Below are 23951 nucleotides of genomic sequence, written 5' to 3' on the forward strand. Positions count from 1 at the left end.
AATAGGTTCTGAACAATGTGATGTCACATTGCATAGAAACTGCAAAAGGATTCACGCTGCTTATGAATTATGGGAATTAAAAAAAGAAGTGGGTGGATTTGTACTATTATAGAGTGATTGTGTACACACACTGCCGACACATGTATGTTCAAACGTCTTGTTTAACATTATGTAATCCTTCAAAATGGGTTTGCAGCAAAATTCACAGAACAGAGCGAATGTTATCTTCTCATATTAAGTAGATGAGTAGCCTAAACTGTGTTTAATAAATGCGACTGGAAACATAACGTCACTGATGTGGCATCTGAACACTACAGAATCGAGATATCAATGCCACGATTTTAATATTCATTAATAAGGATAACTCTTGTGAGGAGGTAGAAAAAAGTGAAGAATATAATGAAATTCCTTGCAAAATTGCAAATGTTCTTTTTACAATGCTGAAAACAAACATATCATCATAAAAACAAAGTACAAAAACACAGTCAACTAATTGGTGCTCCCAATACATAGGCAATTCCCCCAGCTCATTTTGCATGTTTAAAATTCATGTCCTCACTCCACGCATCAGTTAAAAAATGCAAGATTGCACAGTGGTGGGAGTTTGAGTCACGCACCTGAGAGAACGCCTTTGTGATGGCCACAGCATTAGTGGAGTAATAATGCAAATTACATATGCTACTAGCACTTTGTAACTCATAACTAAAACAACCCCCCATCCAGACTGCATTCGGGCCAAAAAAATTAAAGCATATGAAAAAGATAAAATTTGATTACATGTCAGTAAAAAAAGAATGTTATTGATAAGGAGCATGAATGACGTCTGTCTGTCTGTCTGTCTGTCTGTCTGTCTGTCTATCTATCTAGCATATACTTTCTTCTTTTTAGGGTGATGCTTTCTTTTGACAACTTTTTGGATGGAAAAAAAAGTATTTATACCCACCGCCTTTTAAGATATATTCAAAAAGATATATTATCGATGTATATTTTGGAGACATGTTTTTGTGCTGTCTTTTCTCACATGCTTTAAATAGATGGTATAGTTATGCAGTCTCATAGCCTGGGGTGTTTGCTATTCGAGTCTGTTCTGCAGAAGATAAAGTTTCACCGGTGGATTGTATGCTAACTAGACTTACGAGTTAACGTGACGGGGGTGCTCACGGGACACGAACGCTTGAATCCACTCTCCCACCCACTTCGATCGGGCGATTGATTGCAGAAGCGAAATCAAAACGCGCGCGGTGGAACAACAGAGGGCGCGAGACGCAGAGCATACAGCACGCACGTGTGGTGACGCCGGTGGAATGTTAACCAGCCCCGGTGCAGCAGCAGCAGGAGAGCCGCGCCGAGATCTGATGCTGCTCCTCCGCTCGCAACCTCCTCCGCCGTGACCAAACGAACTGAGATTGACCAGGGAAACCCTCCTAACGATAATCTCAATTCATCCCAACCCACAAATTAAACGCATGTTTGAGACTGGGGACGCGGGATGGAGAGTATAGACGGAGAAGGGCTGCTCCTTTTGTTGTGTGACTGTAGCTATTACGTTCAGTCAGTGCTGCATTGCGCTCGCGCATCCGCGTGGCTACGGGGCAGCCCGTGCTGGGACTGGAGAGAGTGTGTGCGATACATGCTCATTGTTCACAGGATGAGCGAAACGCACTGCCGCATTCAGACAATGAGAACACTTCGTGATTCAGAGAGAACAAAACCAATATGATAATAAGATAGATTTCAAATAACGGAATAACATTTGCAATTAAAATGGTCCCTTATAGAAAAAAGAAAACCGTCTAAATTTAAAGCATATCCAAGATAAAATTAGATTACATGTCAGTAAAATAAATAATGTTATTGATAAGGACCATTCTATCTATCTATCTATCTATCTATCTATCTATCTATCTATCTATCTATCTATCTATCTATCTATCTATCTATCTATCTATCTATCTATCTATCTATCTATCTATCTATCTATCTATCTATCTATCTATCTATCTATCTATCTATCTATCATCTATCTATCTATCTATCTATCTTGCACACTTTGAACTTTTTATTTTACAATTGAATTGCCTTAAATACATATTTGGTGGCCAAATACCTCGACCACTAACCAACCTTAATATCATCATTGTGTTCAACTTAATAGCAGTAGGCCTAATGAAAGAAGGGTCAAACTTCAACACATTGACACTGACTGTAAACAGCCAAATATCCAAGACATTTCTTCAAATGTTTTTGTGGAGGCCATATGCCTTAGAAATGCCAGGTCTATTGTAAAATACCCCAATGACCCCCAGCCATTGTCTGTTTTCTAGCTTCTAACCACAGGCTATAAACACAGTACTAGTCTCTCTGCATGAAACATCACTTATTTGTATACAAAGCAGTTTTATATGGTTGTTATTGTTGCTTTATTTCTTTTTGTTTGTACATACACACGTGCTACACCTCTTTAATATTTTAATGCTATACATTGTTATAGCTTTGGATTTATTACAACTTTATTTTACCTTTCTCTTTTACTTTTTTTTTTACAACATTTTCTTCACATTAATTATTTGAAATTCCAAATATTTATTAAACATGTTTTTTGGGGGGGTTTTAATAGAAAAATACATTTCAGTGTCAAAAAGTATTGATTTTGCTGTGTTGATGCATCCTAAAACGGACACATAAGTGATTCACATTTAATGTTGTGAAAACTATTTTGATTTCATTAGTTGATCTGTTTTGACACAATGAAGTGCTTCACCGAATGTGTCTAGTTGTATCGCTGTATTTTTCGCTTCTGAGTTATTTTGTTTTGTGGTCGTATGCAAACACACCCCCCTGTATTTGCGCGTTTAGACTGGTTAAAAGGAAAGCGCGAGCTCCTTCGAGACACTCTCGGTCTCCCGTTTCATCTGAACGGTCGAGTTACGTAGCGAGGGAAGCGTTGCAGTGAAGAGAGAGGGAGGTTGAGAGAGAGAGGGAGAGACTGCAGCATCATTTGAGGGACGTTCACATGCAGTGCAGTAGAACGTGCAGGTGAGGGGAGGAGGAGAATGCGGGACTTTTTCCTCAAACACTTCACACACATCCACCGCGGACTCCGGAGGAATTACTAAAAGGCTTTTCTTGCTACTTCTCTATCCTGCTCTCCATCTTCCCATAAGTGGCTAATTTGCGTGCTCCGAGAAGTCGAACTGAAAAGCTTTTCTCTTTGTCAAGTTCACCGTAAAGGAATCTATAAGAGCTTGGCACGCGCGTGTAAGACTGCGGGGAAAGATTTCCAATTTTTCCTCTCGCTGTGTTTTAAGGTAAGAGAATATAAAATATCAGGGAAAGACTTTAAAAAACACTTTGGCTTATTCCCAGCCAGTAGCGAAAGCTCTGGGATGCGAATGTGAGAGCTGAATTCACAGACAGATCTCTTTTGTGTTCTACTGCATTGCAGTTTAAAACAGTGAAAGCGCGAGAGGAGCCCGCGCTCCGCAGCATCTCAATGAGCCGGACAAAGTCATTTAAACTGCTCAAATTTGACTCCTGTTTACTCCTAAAAGGCACGAAGGATCATTTTTGTCCGTAAAAGAGCTGTAAAGACTTATCGCCAGTGCCGATCTCTTCACAAAGTGGATGTTTTATTTTATCGTGTTGAAAACGTGACTGAGGAACTAAAAGACTGTCTCAGAAAATAAGATTTTGCCAAAGGAAGCGTTCATAGAAATTATTTGCGGCGGGTCTGTCTTGGACCGGAGGAAGCTGCAGATAGAGAGTGAAAGAGAGAGAAAGAGAAAGAGAGAGAGAGAGTCATGGGGAGCAGGAGCGTTGGCGCAGTGCACTCCGCGCGCTGCTACCTCGTGCTTATCCTGCAGCTGCTGACTCAGCTCCCGTGCGCCAATTCAGCACTGCGCTACCGCGTGGCGGAAGAGGGGCCGGCCGATGTGCACATTGGGAATGTGGCTTCAGACCTGGGGCTGTCCACCTCTGGGATTGGGACAGGTGATGTCACTTTTGCTTTGGAATCTGGCTCTGAATACTTCAAAATTGACAACGTCACCGGAGAGCTTACTACAGGCAGCAGGAGGATTGACAGAGAGAAGCTGCCACAGTGTCAGATGATATTTGACGAGAACGAGTGTTTTCTGAACTTTGAGGTGTCAGTCATAGGTCCCCTGCAGAGTTGGGTGGATCTGTTTGATGGCCGTATTGTAGTCACAGACATCAATGACAACACCCCCTCATTCCCTTCACCAGTTCTCACACTATCTGTTGAGGAGAATCGCCCAATCGGCACTCTCTATCTCCTTCCCACTGCCACAGACCGTGATTTTGGTCGCAACGGCATCGATCGCTATGAGCTTATCCAGGACAGTAGAGATGGGGGGTCATCTTTGCGCCGACCTGCAAATGGCCCAACAAATGGGAACGGTGGTGACCGTAGGAGAGGGTCAGAAACAGGGTCGGGGCCTGCCAGCAGGAGCAGCGTGTTTGAACTGCAAGTTGCCGACACACCTGAAGGACAGAAACAGCCTCAGCTGATTGTGAAAGGGCCTCTGGACCGCGAAGCACGGGATTCTTATGAACTCGTGCTACGTGTTCGTGATGGTGGCAACCCGTCCCGATCCTCGCAAGCTCTTTTACGTGTGTCCATCACAGATGTCAACGACAACAGTCCACGCTTTGAGAGAGCAGTGTATGAAGCAGAAATGGCAGAAAACGCCCCACCCGGCACACCGGTCCTGCAGGTGCGTGCCACAGATCGTGACGTCGGCGTGAACGGGCAGGTTGAGTACGTGTTCGGGGCAGCGACGGAATCAGTGCGGCGCCTCCTGAGGCTGGATGAGGCGTCAGGTTGGCTGAGTGTTCTGCATCGTATAGACCGTGAGGAAGTTTCACAGCTACGTTTCACCATCACAGCCCGTGACCGTGGCCAACCACCCCGCACTGACCGCACTACAGTCGTTCTCAATGTAAGGGATGAAAATGACAACGTACCCATAGTGGAAATTCGAAAAATTGGACGAATCCTCGTTCGGGATGGCGCTGCAATGGTTCCAGAGAACGTGTTGGTGGACACACCAGTAGCGTTAGTGCAGGTGTCAGACCGCGACCAGGGAGAGAATGGTGCGGTTACCTGCACTGTGGTCGGGGATGTCCCATTCACACTGAAACCGGCAGGTGAGACAGCTCTAGCACCTCCACCAGCTACGGATGATGCCTTTGAACGAAACAAAAAGAAATATTTTCTCCACACCTCAGCACTTTTGGATTATGAAGCTACTCGTGAGTATAGTGTCACCATCGTGGCAGTGGACTCCGGTAGCCCAAGCCTCTCTAGTAATAGTTCTCTTCTGGTGCGAGTGGTGGACATAAACGACCACGCTCCCACTTTTGCCCAAAGCTTAGTGGAAGTGCATTTCGCAGAGAATAATGCCCCAGGGGAAAGAGTGGTCACTGTTGTGGCGGCTGATGCAGACAGTGGCAAGAATGCAGAAATTGCATACTCACTGGACCCGTCTGTTAATGGAGCTTTTTACATTGATGCTGATAACGGTGATATCCGTGCTACTGGGGCACTAGATAGAGAGCAGAGGGAACGCTATGAATTTCGCGTGATAGCTCGAGATAAGGGCACCCCGTCTCTGCAGGGCTCTGCTACCGTCATAGTCCAAGTCACGGACAGAAACGACAATGCCCCCAAATTTGTCCAGGAAATTTTCACATTCTATGTCAAAGAGAACCTGCTCACCAATAGCCCCGTCGGCATGGTGACTGTTACCGATGCAGATGAAGGCGAGAATGCAGAGTTGAGTCTTTTTGTTGAGCACGACGAAGAGGAGGGTGGAGAGGAGGGCAAAGAGGGGAAGCAAGAAGTTTTCTCCATTGAAAATAACACTGGAACCATTTTCTCCTCTGCATCCTTTGATCGCGAACGACGTAACGCATACTCATTCCGTGTGCGTGCTGTTGATGGCGGAGAACCGCCACGGTCTGCCACCGCCACTGTCTCCCTGTTTGTCACTGATGAAAATGACAACGCGCCATCCATCACATCACCCGCCAATGAATCATACACCCTCCTGCCTCCCGCTAGCGGGGCCCGGACTGTGGTCCGCACAGTCACAGCCTCTGATGGTGATACAGGGTCTAATGCCGATCTCCGCTATGCCCTGGTAGGCGGAAACCCTTTTCATCTGTTTGAGATTGGCTCTAGCAGTGGGGTCATAACCTTGGCCGAGCCCCTGGAGAGAAGACACAGGGGTCTGCACCGATTGGTGGTCCGGGTCAATGACAGTGGCGTGCCTTCCCTTTGTGCCACAGCACTGGTGCATGTCTTCATCAATGAGAGCTTGGCCAATGCTACGCTGGTGGATGCACAGGTGAGACACATCAGTGCAGCATGCTGTTCGAAAAAACACAAACAAAGGGTGATTCAATATAGAGAAACAATAACAGTTCCTGCTGTTGAACATTGAGCCAGTGTAGAACGGAACCCAATAAGAAAAATTCAAGTAAATTGAAAGTCATTTTATTTGACATGGTGCAGAGAAGTGAACTGCAGCCAGATACTGATAACTTTGCACAACTAGGAAATCCTAGCACGAAATAGCACATTTTTTAAAAAATATTGCTGTTTATAAATATTCATGCATCAAATTGCTGTTGACCCACATTGGAAATTGGATAGAAGCACACAAATTCAAAGATGAAAGATACACAAACGCGCTCTCACACACACACATGCACAGTCACACTTGCCTGCGCAGAATAACTATGATTGAATATCCAAGCCATGACATGATAATTGAGAAGTCTGGGCCTTACAGTGGGGATGAATGTGTATGTGTGTGTGTGTGTGTGTGGTTCAGCAGACATAGCTATAAAATGAGGATGCAGTTATCAAAGGGCAGACACACCATTTATGACTTTCCGTTTTCTCTCTCTCTCTCTCTCTCTCTCTCTCCCTCTGTATGTCTGTCTCCCTTTCACTCAGGTGGCCCGCAGCCTTGCAATCCCCCTCTATATGGATATTGCAGGTGACCCAGACAGCGAGAGAGCTCTGGGTAAACAACGCCTGAGCGTTGCCATTGGTGTCCTGGCTGGGGCTGCCGCCGTTATTCTGGTGATCCTTTTGGTTGTGACAGCCCGACAGTGTGGGGTGCAGGGTAAGAACGGCTATGAGGCAGGCAAGAAAGAGCCAGAAGAGGACTTTTTCAGTCCACAGCCTCCTCCTTTACAAGCCCAGGGCTCCCAAAATGAACGTGGGCGCAAACCACGCAGAGACAAGCGTAATAACGGTACTGCCAAATCCGAGCGTTCTTTATACAGTGGAATTATGACGGTAAATGGCTGCAGGCGTGGGGGAGGTGACGAAGAAGAGGAGGATGAAGAAGCAAGCAGTGCCAGTGAAAGGATTGCCGCCCGTTATTGTGCAGCTGCTAATGGAGACCCCAGCAGTCCAAGACTAGGCCCGAGACGTCACCAATCAAGCCCCGATCTGGCCCGCCACTACAAGTCCAGCTCACCTTTGCCCGCTGTGCATCTCCAACCCAACTCGCCACCCGTGGAAGGCAAGAAGCACCAGGCTGTGCAGGAACTGCCCCCCACCAACACCTTCACTGGCAATGGCACCAGTAATGCAGACGCAATGTCTCTCAGCTCAGACCAGTGCTCCGATTATGGCTGCCAAACTGTCAAGTACAGCAAACAGGTAAGAACATAAAGATCTATGACTCAGTTGCACCACAGCCCCTTCAACAATTACATGTTGGCCACGTTCACCAAGTGCCTTAGAATAATTCAGAATCAGTTTGGCTAGCAAGGAGTATCATTTACAAAAAATTTTACAAGGCTTGTCAGGACAAAAGCCTCAAGCTTGAACTAGATTTGGATCCCAAAACGAACCTGAATTCAGTGAGTCCCGTGGGACATTCCCATATTAATATAAAACGCTGACAGCCATTAGATTACCCTACACATTTTCTTTGAGTAAATTGAAATTAGATTTTCCAAGAAATAAGCTGGTATATATGGAAGCCATTTTCCACCTCAGTAAAAAATATAATTGTGAGATAATGCTTAAAATCAGAAATAAAGTCAAGCTGTGACATATAGTCACACTGTGAGAAAAAGTCACAAGTTTGAGATATAAAGTCACAACTGTGAGATATAAAGTTGCAATTTTGAGATGTAAAGTTATGGTTGTGAGAAAAAAGTTGCAATTGTAAGATATAAAGTCACGACTGGGTTTGAGATTATGAGAAATAATGTCATCATTTTGAGATGTGATATCACTATTATATTTTACAGGCAGAAACAGGCTTCCCTGGATGTATTACACCAGATTTTCTGTACTTAGGTATACTATTTTGCCCATATCTAGTCAAAGGCCCTTGGTTCATTTGTATTTCTGAAGCAAATTCAAGCTGGTCTGCTTTTAGCGAAATCATACCTCATCTAATACTAAAGAAAAAGCAAAACTACTTGTAGACAAGCACAAATGTGGCAACTTCTGCAATCAGCCTGTACTGCTGTTGTGTTACTGCGTGTGGAGTGGTTAAGGTTATATGGTGCTAACTGCCTGCTCTCCTTTCCAGGAGTAGCTACTGAAAATAGACTGTCGAAGAGAGGAGAAATGTAACCCATTTTCTCTCACACCACCATAGATCTCTTTCCACTTGCTCAGTCTCTCTCTTTCTCTCCTTCTGTCTTGCTTTCTATCATTCTCTCCATCATACTCTCTTTATGTTTCTGTCTTTGACATTCTTTACACTCCTCTACATGTCCTTTCATTTTTTCTGACACGTTTGGAAATGTTAAATATAGAGTGGAATATACAGTATGTCTACCTGTTTTGAGCGGAAAACTGGCCTGTGTGTTTGACAGGATGAGCGTGAAACGCTTGAGAGCGAAAACCACGCAGGCTCGCAAAGTTGTCTTTTTTTACTTAATCTGTCATCTTTACAGTTTTATCCAGGTCATATATTTAATGCAGCATATCCAAACTGCTAGCTTAGCACTTAACGGAAGCATTAAAAAAAGATTACCTGTGCACCCTTTGACAGGTGCTTTGGACTAGCCCGAACCAAAGGGTGGCCTCGTACTATAGAGAGACATGGTTAAATTGAACGCTGCGATCGCATTACATTTTCTGACAGGTGTTGGGAGCTTAAACCAAATCCGCGGAGGTCTACACGCAAGATATTGAGCCCTAAATGACATGTCATTTTTGGTCTTTTTAGCATGACTGACAGTCGGATTGTAAGTCTCTTTACCGAGAGCCTAAAAAACAGCTGATGCAGTCGTTAGGGAGATGTGCGCCTCGCAAGACCTAATCAATCTATCCATGCTGGTGTGATCCTGACCGCAGTGGGTGGGTTAATCCAATACAGAGTCAATCCTCTTAATCTGCTGACATTTTTTTCCCCTCTGAAAATGCTTAATAGAGAATTTGGTTGTGTATTTATGTGCTTCTGCGTGTGCGTTTATACTCGGCCAAGAGTTTGGTGCGTGTGAGAGAGAGCGTTAATGCTTACTGGTGAGTTTGTTGGACTCTTTCTGACGTTTTAATCAATTATTGATCACACTGTAATTAACTCCTCTACCGTGGAGCTTTGTGACCTAGCCTAACTCGAGCTCGGTGCAGACGGTGAGTGTATGTGTGCACTTGGCTGTTGCTTCCATGATGGGACGGTATAGCGTGATAGGAAGCCAATACCCTACCGCTGTCTGAATTTGCAAATAGGCCCGTGTGCGGACGCATGCATAAACGGCACTCTCGGAATTGAACGCCGCTAAAAAAATGGAAATCATGTTGACCTATATCTGTCTCGCTCTCTCTATCGCACGTCTCTCCCATCTTCTATAAATGCACAACTCAGCATTTTCCTAAGTGAAACTCCGAACTCCCTCTTTGCTGCAGGGCACTTTTTCTATAGCCCCTCCCCTTTCCCGCCTACTCACGCCAACACCTATCGACCGGGCTGCATCCCATCCCCATGGCGGCCCACATTCCTATCATTTGAAAAGACAGAGTGGCAATCAATATACTAGGCTTGTTAATGTTGCTAGCGCCGACGCACACCTGAAAACGTGCCGCTTGGGTGTGCAGGGTTAAAGGTCAGACAGGTGGGCAGTAGGTGAGTCTGTGTAATTCAACACACACACTCGGGATCAGGCAACAGGTCAGATGGATAGCCGATATACTTGACACTCACACTTGCATGCTCACGAGGGGCCATGCATATGCTAGTGAGGGCCGACTCCAGAGATAGATATTATAAATTAATGGAGGAGACTAGTGATGGAGGGTCCAGGAGACACATGGAGAGAGAGAGAGAGAGAGAGAGAGAGAGAGAGAGAGAGAGAGAGAGAGAAATGAGGGGAGATTGCTAATGCTCCCCTCACTTTTGGAGGGCTGTATTGATTTTCATTGGGAAAGCATTATGAAAGCTTTTACATGGACGTGCACTGCAATGGTTATAAAGGATTGAGAATGATGGTGGAAGTGTGTGTGTGTGTGTGTGTGTGTGTGTGTGTGTGTGTGTGTGTGTGTGTGTGTGTGTGTGTGTGTGTGTGTGTGTGTGTGTGTGTGTGTGTGTGTGTGTGTGTGTGTGTGTGTGTGTGTGTGTGTGTGTGTGTGTGTGTTTGTGCATGTGTGTTTGACCTAGCAATGTTATTGGGAGTCTTCTAAATATGAAGAGGGGGAAATAAATCTAATTTTGGAAACATCCTTAAAAGGAAAGTTTATTGCCAGTTTATTATAGGGACAAATTTGGGTTTAGATGGGGGTGATTAGAATTAATAAAGTTAATTGGAGACCAATATAAGGCATTTAGAAACCCCCATTTAGATACACATGCAAAATTTCTGCTTTGTTATGTTTTCTAATTGCCTTTCTGATCACATTTGAGGTCAACCGCTCAATTAAAAGTCATTTAGTGCAAATGCAAGTACACTTGCAGTAAATAACCCCAGTACTGTGTACTTCCCATAAAATTATGCTGGACATCTGTGAAACGCGAGACTATAAAAATGACAGAGGATGCTTTTTAGTGGCCAAGTGTAACGTACTGAAAAATGAGAGGTTAATAATTTATAGATGACACATTAGGTTAGTAACACTGATGGCCATGACCAGATGGGAGGTGCTCTCATGTGACCGCCACATATATTTGCAACAACAGCCGTTAGTGCAAGGTTAACTCATTGCTTATCCAGATATTCCTTCAATGAAACGAAAGGATAACTGAGAATAGAGATGTGTAACTCGTGTTTACATGTATGCCTGACGTGTAATCTCATGTTCTTTGTTATATTTTCAAGGGTCCAAATATGGAGACGCTTTCTGATTTATTGAAAAGTTAGTCATGCAGAGACCTTAAAGTCAGCGTGAATTGCTGATTGCAACCCATTTTATTTCGATAATGTGACATATTTCCAATTGAAACAAGATTTTCTGCTAGAAATAATGTAGAAGGGAATCAATTGGGTCTTGAAAAGTGGGCGTTTTTACCAGAACGGATGTGATGTCAGTGTAAAATTAAAATTGATTTCAGTATTTTCTTTTCTTTTGAATAACACGCAACAAAGAATCATTCAATATAAACAACCACAAATGTGCATTTGGAAAGTACATTGAGTCAATAGAGATTTTATGCTAATTTTTAGCCATTTTAATACAAAATAAAGCCTTATGGACACTGACCATCAGCTTACCTCCTGCATTCATGCTGTTTTTCTTTTGAGGCTTAATTGTAATTCTAAAGAGTACAAAGGAAAAGTACACTTCATTCAAGTAGGTCATATGGAAATAAATGCTGGAAAAACACAATTTTATTAAAATATCTTCCTTCAGTGTCCAGCACAAAGGCTTTTTTTGCCACATCGTATAAATCAGAAATGAGTCAGAGAGTCAAGGCTGTCAGAGCTTTGTAATGTGCAGACCTGTTCGCCCGACTGTTTCAACCTCAAAATGAGACACGACAGGAATTCAGGGTATTCCTTACCCATATACTCCCAGACAAGCAGCAACAGAACCAAGAAAACACACACACACACAGACACACATTAGGCTGAGATGCAAAGGTGCGCATGGAGATGAAAAGTTCCCATCCTCTTACATCAGTTTCTAGCACAAGATGTAGGCCATGTCTCGTTTCTTCTTCTGTGTCCAGACTGGGAACAGCATTTAGTTTGTGTTTTAGTTAGCTTTTGTCTTTGAATATTTTCTTAGTGATTTATACCGTCACTTTATTGTCTTTCCAAAAGTAAGTTATAGACTGAAAAAAAGTGTGTTGGATTTACATGATTTAAATGTGTACATCGGTCCCAAATGCATCAAGTTAAACAAACATAATTTGTTCATGTAACTTCAACATCATGGAATGAATACATTTTAAGCGACCCAATTAAATAGTCTCAAAGTGAATTTTATATGGCTCCCTGACATGATTCAGACATTCAATTTCATATATTAATTTATCCTCTTCAATTTCATATTTTTAATGTTACACAACTGAATTATAATACTGCACTAGCTAGTTGACAAACTAAAAGCTAGCAATAGCATACAGTACCACCTTAAATGCTAAGCATTAAAAGCTTCTTCAGCAAAGCTGTTATGACATTAGCTGTATCAGTCCACAGCCTAAGCATATGCTCTACTTTTCTCCACAATGACTGTAAATAATTGAATATTAAACACTATTAAACATGATCAAGTCTTTCACTTTCTCATCTTGCTCAAAAATACATAAAACAACACTTTTACATATAAAATCACATTTACTCTCTCTTGATTTAGCCATATGCATAGCATGCTGGGAACTAACAAGCCCTGTCCAGATTCAGTTAATGTAACACAAATCATTCATGTAATCTAAACGCAAATGGATTAAGTAAACTTCAATTTGACTTATATTTAAGTGAAATCAAATTAAGTTAAGACAAAGTGTATAGCAATGGTGTTGCTTTAGCTCATTTTAACTAAGCAATTTGAAAAAGCAGTAAACATCTTTTTTCCAGTGTAATGTTACATTTATGTTGTGGATTTAGCTGACTAATCTCATATACTGTACATATAGGATGCATTTGAGTGAACATATTAATCCGTCTGCTAAGTGGTTTAGTTTACCGGTATTCAGTTCTTCCAGCTCAAGTGGGTCAATCCCCAATGTACTGTACTATGATTGGATTATTTAAATCAATTCTTTCTATATTTGCCTTCTTAAAAAAAAAAAACAGCGCTAGTGCATTATCTTGAAGAGTTTCTTTTTTTATCCCCTGATTATATTTCATCAGCAGTTTTAAACAAAATCATTGAATCATGGTGTTTTCACCTCACCCTCATTGATGAAAAGAAAAAAAAAAACGTTGCCAACAAACATTTTTGTCAGTCATTTTGTTGACTATATGAATACTAAATGGGAATCCTTTGTAAAGAGATGCTAATGGGGTGCTGGGATCAAAATTATTCTTCATCATCTTTCAATGATGCACCATACTGTGGTTCTGCAGCCAAAAAATCATCTGGCCAAATGTTTGATGGCTATTATTAGAGATATTCCTGTGCTGGTTGCACTCTAAGGCATCAATTCCACACAAAATCTTACACACACACTTAAACAATTAAACACATACACACAAACACACACACACACACACACACACACACACACACACACACACACACACACACACACACACACACACACACACACACACACACACACACACACACACACACACACACACACACACACACACACATGTTGGGTTTTCATGTTTTATGGGGACTTTCCATAGGCGTAATGGTTTTTATACTGTACATACCGTATATTCTATCCCCCTACACTGCCCCTACCCCTAAACCTAACCCTCACAGGAGACATTCTGCAATTTTACATTTTCAAAAAACATCACTTAGTCTGATTTATAAGATGTTTTCCTCATGGGGACCTAAAAATGTCCCCACAAGGATGAGGATTTCGGATATTGCTATCTTTGTGGGGACATTTTGTCCCCATAACGTGATGATTACCAGTCCACACACACACACACACACACACACACACACACACACACACACACACACAAAGAGAACAGGCAATTAAACAAACAACCCTACACAATAACACACCTCTTTGTTAAGCCTATGTATTGTGTCTTCAGCACACTGCTGGCATTGAGTAGGAAAGCTCAAGCATTTAGAGTCCCAGTGTCATTTCCTATTCAGCTCTTACTGAATTGCATTCATATTTGAGCCGGCATTAACTCGGCTCTCCGATTCCCTGGTTCCCCGTACTGGAGGTTGTTGTGGGGTGATCCTTTTGTTGTGGTCTGACTGTAGCTCTGTGGTTCTACGGTTACAGTTCAGGGTTACCCCAGTGTCATGAACCAGCCTGAGTATTCATCTTTTATTCAAACACCCCAGGCTGCTTCTGTCACTGCCTGTCAGAGAAAGAGAGATGCATAGTTAAACCCCTGAGTAATGAAAAAAAAGAGTTAAGTTAATGAATATATAATAGGTAATAAATAAATACTAGAAAAACAGAGAGAGTGGCTATTTTTAACAAATTAAGAGATACAAAGTATTATTGTAAGATATACAAATATGTAAAATATAATACATATATATTAGAGCTGCATGATTCCAGATAAATTGAGAATCACCTTTTTTGCTTAGAATAGTGATCACGGTTCTCTCAAGATTCTGAAGAAAATGTACAAAACTTGAACATTAGGTTACTAAATAAAATAACATATACTTCAACGTTCTGACAAAATGTTCTTTACTCTGTCTATTTAAAAAAAAAAATGCACAAAAAGTACAAAGCATGTGAATCAAATATATAAATCCAATTAACCATTTATATAAATTATTTACTGTAGCGTACACACTTTTAAGGGTTGCTAGACCTACTAAGAAACACAGGCAAAGATGATTGAAGCATTACAGATGTGTTGGGTTTATTTGAAAGTTTTTACCTACAAGTATTTATTCATTTGAACAAATTTATTTTTAAACAAATCAGTTGAATGATTCAAAACTCACTCTAAAGGCAGTCACTTTTTCATTGCTGAATGAAATTATTAGCACCTTTGAATGAATCAGTTTAATGAATGATTCAATGACTCACTCATAAAGACAACGGGCCCTATTTTAACGATCTGAGCGCATGGTCTGAAGCGCTAAGGGCAGTGCACTTAGGGTGTGTCCGAATCCACTTCTGTTAGTTTAACGACAGAAAAACGGTCGGCGCATGGTCAAAAAGGGTAAATGGTAAAAAATGGTATACACACCCTTTAAATAACACAAAAAATCATGCTCTTTAGACCAGGTTTTTGTTGGTCAATGGACCAGTTGTTTTCAGTTGCCTTAAATAGTACCGCTCCAACAATGCGCGTGAACACACCTCGTTTTCAGACCAGCACGCCCATGGGTGCACAGATGGGTGAAAGTGCATTTCCTATTTAAACAACGTTGCGCTGGATGTGAAAATGATAACTGCGTCAGGCTAAAACTAGCAAAAGCACTTGCCTGGCGCCGTATTGCACCGGGTGTATTATAGGGCCCAATAGCTGCGTCCCAATTTGCCTACATATACTATGCCCTAAAAGTATGAGTGTGTTTTTTGAGTGTGTAGCAGAATGTTGGCAAGCTTTGTTACATACTACATCATAATTGTGTCTTCAACAGACCGCTCTGTTGCTTAGTTACATGTATCCTGTCACCATTTAAGCTGCCCTGTCAATCATCTTGTCACAGTTAATATCCTCCACATTACATTTAATTCAATTTCCTACTGTATCGGAGGGAAACGTGATAGCACATTGTCTTTCATGTGGAGAACTCTCCTCATATGTTTGCATAATTATGCATTTAAAAGTTAATGACTAAACTAGGGATGTCCCGAGCCGATTTCAAGCATCTGTATCGGTGCCCATTAAGCTTTTTTTTAACTGATCGGTATCAGCTATCCCTTATTTTACATCAGCTGTCACGCAGGTGTCGTACAGTAGGTGGCGGCATATGCACCTTCAAGTGGGTTTGCCAACGGTCATTGGGCCTCATTCATGAAACACGAGCAGAACGAATTTGTGTGTAAATCATTCATAAAGCCGCTCTGACGTAAATTCTCTGATTCACGGAAATGTTCGTATTTTCAAAATGTTAGTTGGTACGAAAGAAATTTACACCTGCTCCCTACCACGTGTAAATGGTGTGTAAAACATTTGAACGTTCTGTGTTCTAATTTAGGCAAACTGACGACATTGCATTTGATGGACGTGCACACACGTCCTATTTACGAATGTTTGGAATTCATTAATATACACATGTGTAAACTACCAAATCCGTGGTAAAGGAAGCGTTTGTGAATCTGGAGGAGAGTTTTCGTAGTCCATTTTACGTGCAAATTACTGAAAATTTGCTCATATATTTACAAAAGTTTCATGAATGAGGCCCATTAAACGGAAAAGAAGAAGCTCAAATGTGTGTGCGTGAGAACGGTTCTAGCACGTCACGCATATGTTCAAGCTTCCGTGTTTAGCATATTTGATGTGCACTTTTAGTGAATCACTAAAAAGTCATTTATGTATTTGTATCTGCCGTCAGACTATCTAATATGCCGTTGCCATAATGCGTTGCTATGGGTTGCGTCTTGCTTCAGACTTGACTGATTTTCTGACACCTCGAGCTTCATGCTTTCTAACCTTAAATCCACTATTTATTTTATTTTTGTTGTAATTATTCAGATTATTGTACATATAAAATACAAGAAGTTTATATCAGTAGTCACATATTCATAACCACTGTTTACAATGTCTAGCATTGTTTACATATAATGTCTTTATACGATGTATATATATATAAATATTATGCAAATTGTGACTCAGCAAATCATTTGTTTTTTATTCCTGAATGAATCGCGATTCAATGACAGTCATTTGACGGCACTGTTTAGCAATGATGGAGAATTTTTTAATGGAAAATGTATTTATAAATGACTTCCAGTTGGAACTCATATATATATAAATATTTGGAATATAATATAAATATAACTAAAGTCGTTTGCCGTTTTGGTGGTTGCTTAACAAGGATTTAGTGATTTGACAAGTCTTTATTTCAAACAGCTAGCTTTATCAAATTAGGATAATACATTTCATAACTTTAAATATATCTGTTAAAAAGTCAATTTAAGTCAATTTATTGTGAGTACATATATTTATGAATTCTCTGAATTTGTCCTTAGTGAAGCTGTCTACGACTAAATTATCTTGTGTTCTAGAACTGCACATTGCATGACAACACCAATGAGAGCACGTTGAAATTCCATATGCACAATATATCAATATGCATAACAAAGAATAAAGGGCACAGTCTTTAATTAGCGTTTTAGTCTGTTTGGACTTGCACACTTAATTATAAGTCTGCAATTAGGGACTATACCTTGGCTCAACTTTTTCTTGCTGAAAGAAAGCTCAGGAAGGAAAAAAGATAAAAACAGAGAGATGGGGTTTTCTGTCCTTTCATCATATTGTTAGTCTTGCAAACCAGATCATTACATTGGCTCACTGATTCCTGACTACCCATATATCCATGAAGAAGAGGGTTTGTTCATGTATATAGTTGTATGGCAATCAAATAAAATAGGCTTGTGTTTTTGATGGCTCACTTTTACAGAATTGTATGCAATTCATGTTTGAACAGCATCACGATGGGTGGAAGAATAGTGGCTGAATGCAGCATTACCGGGAATCATAGGGTTTGAGAACTACAGCATTCAGATATACTGCTGTGACATTATTCTGCTTCAAACCACAGGCTGTACTCTATATTTATTTTTTTGTTTAGTTATTTGTATATTTTAACACTATAGGAGCACTATAGATATAATCTTTTGCTCCTTCTGTTGCAAAAGCGCTTTTCATGTAGAAGAAAAACGACTTGTCGTTCTCCTTGGATACACCACTATACAGTCGTCCGCCCCCCTCCGTCTCATCCCACTGGTGGAAAATGAGTGTGTGGGCAAGTTAGGGCCTGTGGGCCTGTTCCTCTGTGTGTGTGCGTGTGTGTTAGTGTTTGTGATCTCTTACACCTGCCTGTACACGTCGACCGGAAGCCCACAGAGATAAGGCATGATGCTTTCCTCGCACTGCCCAAGTGTAACAGTGTTCAGAACAACACCCACCATGCTTCAAAGAATGCTAAAAATGTTTGAAAGTAAAGCAACCGAGGCAACACACTTTCTAACCCTGAATCTAAATCCGACACCCTCCCAGATCTGGATTGCGCACACACACACACACACACGCAGACACACTTTTCGGTCTGCTTTTTGATACGCACACATACAGCAACACCCATAAACACCCATTCACACCACCCGCACACACTCACACGTGGCACCGGCCCCGGGGGAAACAACAGCCGCCTGGGCGAAAATAAAACTCTTCACTCGGTTAGAATTAAATCAAAGCGATGCAAATCAAATGGCCAATTAAAGCCACAAACACGTTTCCTGGGAGATGAAATGCTGACGCCTAATTGGTTGGATAAAAGGGGCAATACATCTAAGAAGACAGACCTGAGAAGGACGTTTTGGAAACGCAGCAATGAGAAGAGAGGGAAACGTGTGTGTGTGTGTGTGTGTGCGTCTTGGGAGATTCACTGAACATAAGTTAGACTGTCAACTATGTGGGCCGTAAGTGCTTTGTTTTCTTTGTAATTTAGAGGGAGCACTTTGCTAAGCGAGAGGCAGAATGTGAGATGGAGAGGATTTTTTTTTTTTTTGAAGTTCAACAACACAGTAGTTCTTCAGGCTTCTCACAACAGAGGGGGGATTTTAAAGACGTTTGTGCTGCTAGGAAGAAAGAAAATGTCTGATATCTATGCACACACATAAACACGTTCAAGCTGTGGCTGGGGCTTCAGTCGCACGACACGGTCAGACAACTCCCGCTGAGATGTCACAGTTGCAGTATGTGTTTGCGTGGTTGCTGACGAGTGAAGCAGCTTATGAGGGGAGACAAATTCACAGTATTTCACAGCAAGTGGAAAGGCCTGATGAATTGATATGATCGAATAACCAAACGAGGAAATGTCAAAGTAAATTTTGACATTTATGTTTGTTTTGGTTTAGAATTTCAACTGATGGTTCATCAACTTCAAACCTTCAATATTTAGCTGGTTTACTGATCACCCTTGTGAAAAAGAAGTGTGCGTATTTATATTGAATATAAGAATGTACGATAAAACTTTACAAAACGGGTGCACTAATATGCATTAATTCATGCTTAATGCACAGATAATCATGAGTAAATGGCTCATGAAGAACTAAACCATTTATTAATGATTACCGCATCAGCAACTAATGAACATTCTATATGATTAATAGATTAAGTAATCAATGAATTGTTATTAGTTAAATGTGTCATTTTGTGTTAATTCCCTAATAACATATTATTTTAACTAATAGTGTAAATTCACATGTTAATAACCACAATGGTTGAAGCCATGCATTTCAACTTCCAGTTGTCTGCTTTAAATAAAACGATTTGCAAAGGTATCATTATGTTATGACTTTACTTGTTGAGGCACATGACTATTAACTAATTAAAAATGAATTCAAAATCCATAACCACAATGACATATTACTTAACAATTAGTTAATAGTCATGTGCCTCAACAAGTAAAGTCATAGCATAATGATACCTTTGCAAATCTTTAGCTAATGATTTATTAAAGCAGACAACTGAAAGTTGAAATGCATGGCTTTGACCCATTCTGGTAATGAACACATTCATTTGCATTATTAGTTAATTTAATATGTAATTGGGGAATTAATACATGATGTCATCTTTAATTAAAATTCATATATTACTTAATCTATTAATCATATTGAATGTTCATAAGTTGCTGATGCAGTAATCATTAAAGGTCCCATGGCATGGAATTTTTCTATTATTTTATAATGTTTCCTGAGGTGTACTTATATTGTTAGTATGATTTTTACATCATAAAATGTCATAATTTTGAAATAAAAGGCATTTTTTCTATACTGATGTTTGCCCTGTGGCTGAATGCCCTGTTTCAAGGGGCGTGTCTGCTGTGAGACTTCAGTAAAAACGGCCACTGTTGTGATTGGCTGACATCTTTGCATTTGAAATGAGTATCAGATCTCGTAGTGGAGGGGGCGTGGTTTAACAAGGTCTACGAGCAGGCATGAGCCTGCTGTCAGAGAGATGGATGGACCTGAGTTCACTTCTCATCAGTTCTCAGCCCGTCTCAGTTTAGTGAACTGTTGTAGTTACTAGCATATACTTCAGGTTATTAGTTTATTTCTAGTCGGAGTGACTGTCACTCATGTCAGAAAGTTAGTAACTTTGGTAAATTATGGATCAGCGCTGACTTGAAACGCGAACCGTTTAGAACGTTTCAGTCCGATTTGGTGAACTGGTTCGACCGGTTCACTAAAAAGAACTGATTCACTAAAAAGAACCGGTTCAAAAGAAAGATTCGTTCGCGAACCGGATATCACGGACCAGAGACGGAGCGATTGCTAACAAAGTTATTTATAGTAACTACTGAGTTATGAAAGCGCTGTCAGCGCAAGTTTGTTTTGTTTGTATCTGAGAGTTCTGAATAAACAAGAGTCCCAGTCATGCAGAGTCCGTCTTCATCATTATTCGACCAACTTTGCAACACATATGTACCATTACAGCTGTCAAGATGAACGAGTTACGAGTAAGTGTTGATTATAGCATTATTTTTAGATATTTTCCTATCATATGAAAAGCGTCAGTGACGCGCATTGAGTACACAGCGCAAACAAATACACAACAGCGCAGTAATCGAATGTAATCCAGTTTATTGTGGGTCTAGGCTGGCTAGCCCAGCGGGAGACCCTCACGCTTACCCCCCTTCTGCTTAATCTCGCGCTGCGTTTGGTGCCTCAGCTGTGGGCCAGATGCAGTACTGGGGGTCGGTGATGTTGAAGGCCAACCGATCAGTGCAGCCCGAGCTTCGGCGTGCGTGAGGTTTATCTCTAAAGATGTGAGTCTGTCGATGTTGAGCAGAAACTCTTGACTGTATGCACATTTTAGAACAGATAGACGCGACGAGGACGTACAAAAACACTGACTCACAAGATAGAAAACACCGTTCTGTCGGGAGAGAGAGAAGCCGCAGCATGTGCACAAATAATACAGTTCTGTGTGAACTTGAATAATTAGCTACACATCAGAAATCACTGATCACAGATCAGAAGGAACTGAAAAAAGACTTATGTTTTCATTTGTACATCCAAACACTGAGAAACTGCCAGCATTCACTCGTTCACAAGCCATGATCTCTCGAGCGCTCGCATGGGCGTGCCAAATTCTCTGGGCGGAGGAAAGGGAGGTAACCCTAAAATTCAAGATCAGCTCGTCTGGGCTGTCATTTTCTCAAAGGCAGAGAAAGACAGCCAGAACTCGGTTTACATCGATCGAAATTTCTAGCCACTTGGGGACAATATTCAGGCTAGGGGAACTCATATTAATGTTGAAAAACCTCATAAAATGAAAATTTCATGCCATAGGACCTTTAATAAATGGTTTAGTTCTTTATGAGTCATACATTAACTCATGATTATCTGTGCATTAGTTAAAGGGATAGTTCACCCAAAAATGAAAATTAGCCCATGATTTACTCACCCTCAAGTCATCTGAGGTGTATATAACATTCTTCTTTCAGACGAATAAAATCTGAGTTATATTAAAAATGTTCAGGCTAATCCAAGCATTATAATAGCAGTAATAGTTGCTCTGTTTTTGAAGTCCGTAAAAATTGCATCTGTCCGTCAAATAACGTTCTCCACGCGGCTCCGGGGTGTTAATAAAGACCTTCTGAAGCGAATCGATGCGTTTGTGTAAGAAAAATATCTATACAGTATTTATAAATTTATTTCATTTTTTTCTATGGCTCTGCATCAGCTGTCCCCGCGCCATCACTTCCGGTGAATAAGGTCAAAATACATGCAAAATACCGGCGCGATCATAGATATATACATAGATTCCTTATTAGTGCCTGCCCGGATCGGCGGATCGGTCGAATGAGGCATCTACGTAAATATATCTTTGATCGCCTTAGTATTTTGACCTTATTCGCCGGAAGTTATAGCGTTGGGAAAACTAGATGACATTTGTAGGTAAAAAAGAGGTAAAAAAAAATAACATAAATACTGTTCGGTTTCTCGAAGAAACCGATCGTTTCGTGTCTTAAGACATCAATGTGTCGCCACGAGCCGCATGGTTTGATAAGGATTCGTATGTCTGTGTGTTTTTACTCTCATTGCTCTCATACTCGAAAATATCCCCATTGACATGCATTATACGACTATCACACTGCAACGGTTGGAGTTAAAAATCTTTATTTGTGTTCTACTGAAGAAACAAAGACACCTACGTCTTGGATGCCCTGGGGGTAAGCAGATAAACATTAAAAAAATTGTTTTTGGGTGAACTATCCCTTTAAGCATGAATTAATGCATATTAGTGCACCCGTATTGTAAAGTGTTACCGAATGTACTTCAAATCTTAAAAGTAGATTTTTCAAAAACTGCACTGCACTTTTTTCAAAAACAGCACAATAACTAAATAAAAAAAACAACTTAAGTGTACTTCAATGCCCTAATTGAACTAAGGTTCAATTAGCTTAGTATAAACCCTGTCTGTGAAACAAATATTTTAGTTTACATTAAATGAGTGTCCGTGCATTTACCAGTACACTTTAATCAAATTTCAAAGACCATAGAAGTAATTATGAAATCAGAGTCCTACTTAAGTGGGTCAAAAACGTTCCGTTAAATGCATTATATGCAATATAAATTAAAATTATAATGCATTTTCATTTAATTGCAATTAACATGCAATTAAGTTTCTGAAAATTACATTACGTTTCTTTTAAAATATATTTCCTGAACCTAAACCTACCCATCACAGATGCATTCAAAAACACCACTTAGTATGAATTATAAGCTGTTTTCCTCATGAGGACAAACAAATTTCCCCAAGGAAAAGGATATTGCTGTCTTCGTGGGGACATTTTGTCCTCATATCTGAAACACACACACACACACACACACTAGTCGAAGTTGTGGGTTACGATTGTTTATTGTTGCTAAATTGATTGTTTTTTTTCTTCTCCTGTGCTGCGTATTTCCAATGGCAGCACTACAAACTGTCTTTTCCTCCGCTGTGTTCTGTTCTAAGCTTCTTAGGTTAGTGATAGAGGTTTGTAATGGCATGAGGGTGAGTAAATGACAAACTTCAATTCTTTGGGTGGACTAACCTTTTTGGCCTTTTGTAGCATCAGATTTAGTCTCCACCAGGCCACTATCGCTGACCTGATCTCAGTTTATATCACCATTTCTTAAAATACAGTGGTTGTGGCAGTTTTAGTATTTCATAAGAAAACATGGCAGTGATCTCCCTCAGGAGCGCTGTAAGCCATCAGTTATATTCGGATCTGATAAAGCGTACAGTATGACATTCCACATAACATTTGTTTTCAGCTTCAGGCTAGTGGACATGTTGTCCTGTGGTTTTCATGTGAGAAATGTGGGTTCGAATCTGGCGTGTATTGATTCTATTCCCCTCATCATTTTAAGTTGATGAGAGAAGTTTAATCTGTCTATTTTCTCTCTCTGTAAAATGGTGAAAAATAATTAAGACATCTGTATCTATATATATATACAGTATATAACAGATACTTGAGACATAATAACCAAGTTTCAAATGGATGTCCATTTAATTCTGCTAATCATGCCACAAAGGATATACACAGCTGCTTATCTCACTCCTTTGATAATTCTTCTGGCATCTCTCCACCGCCCTGACTCCACCTTAATTTCTATAATTAAATACGTCCGGGAGGTGGGGGTGCACTCAAGCCCCTTCATTGTGGACAGCAAATC

The 23951-nt window shown here is 40.7% G+C and overlaps 1 protein-coding gene across 1 annotated transcript in view; it reads left to right on the forward strand.

Annotated features, from left to right (window-relative positions):
* The first annotated feature begins 3799 nt into the window (after positions 1–3799).
* Positions 3800–23951, forward strand: part of pcdh7a (protocadherin 7a) — a 42753-nt gene continuing 22601 nt past the window's right edge. Inside the window, exons 1-2 of the mRNA XM_079811736.1 lie at positions 3800–6371; positions 6986–7702. Coding sequence (XP_079667862.1) covers positions 3801–6371; positions 6986–7702 — 3288 coding nt within the window. The 5' untranslated portion in view covers position 3800. The remainder of the gene's footprint in view (positions 6372–6985; positions 7703–23951) is intronic.

Source organism: Gobio gobio (assembly GCF_949357685.1).
Source record: "Gobio gobio genome assembly, chromosome: 3".
NCBI classification, from domain to species: Eukaryota; Metazoa; Chordata; class Actinopteri; order Cypriniformes; family Gobionidae; genus Gobio; species Gobio gobio.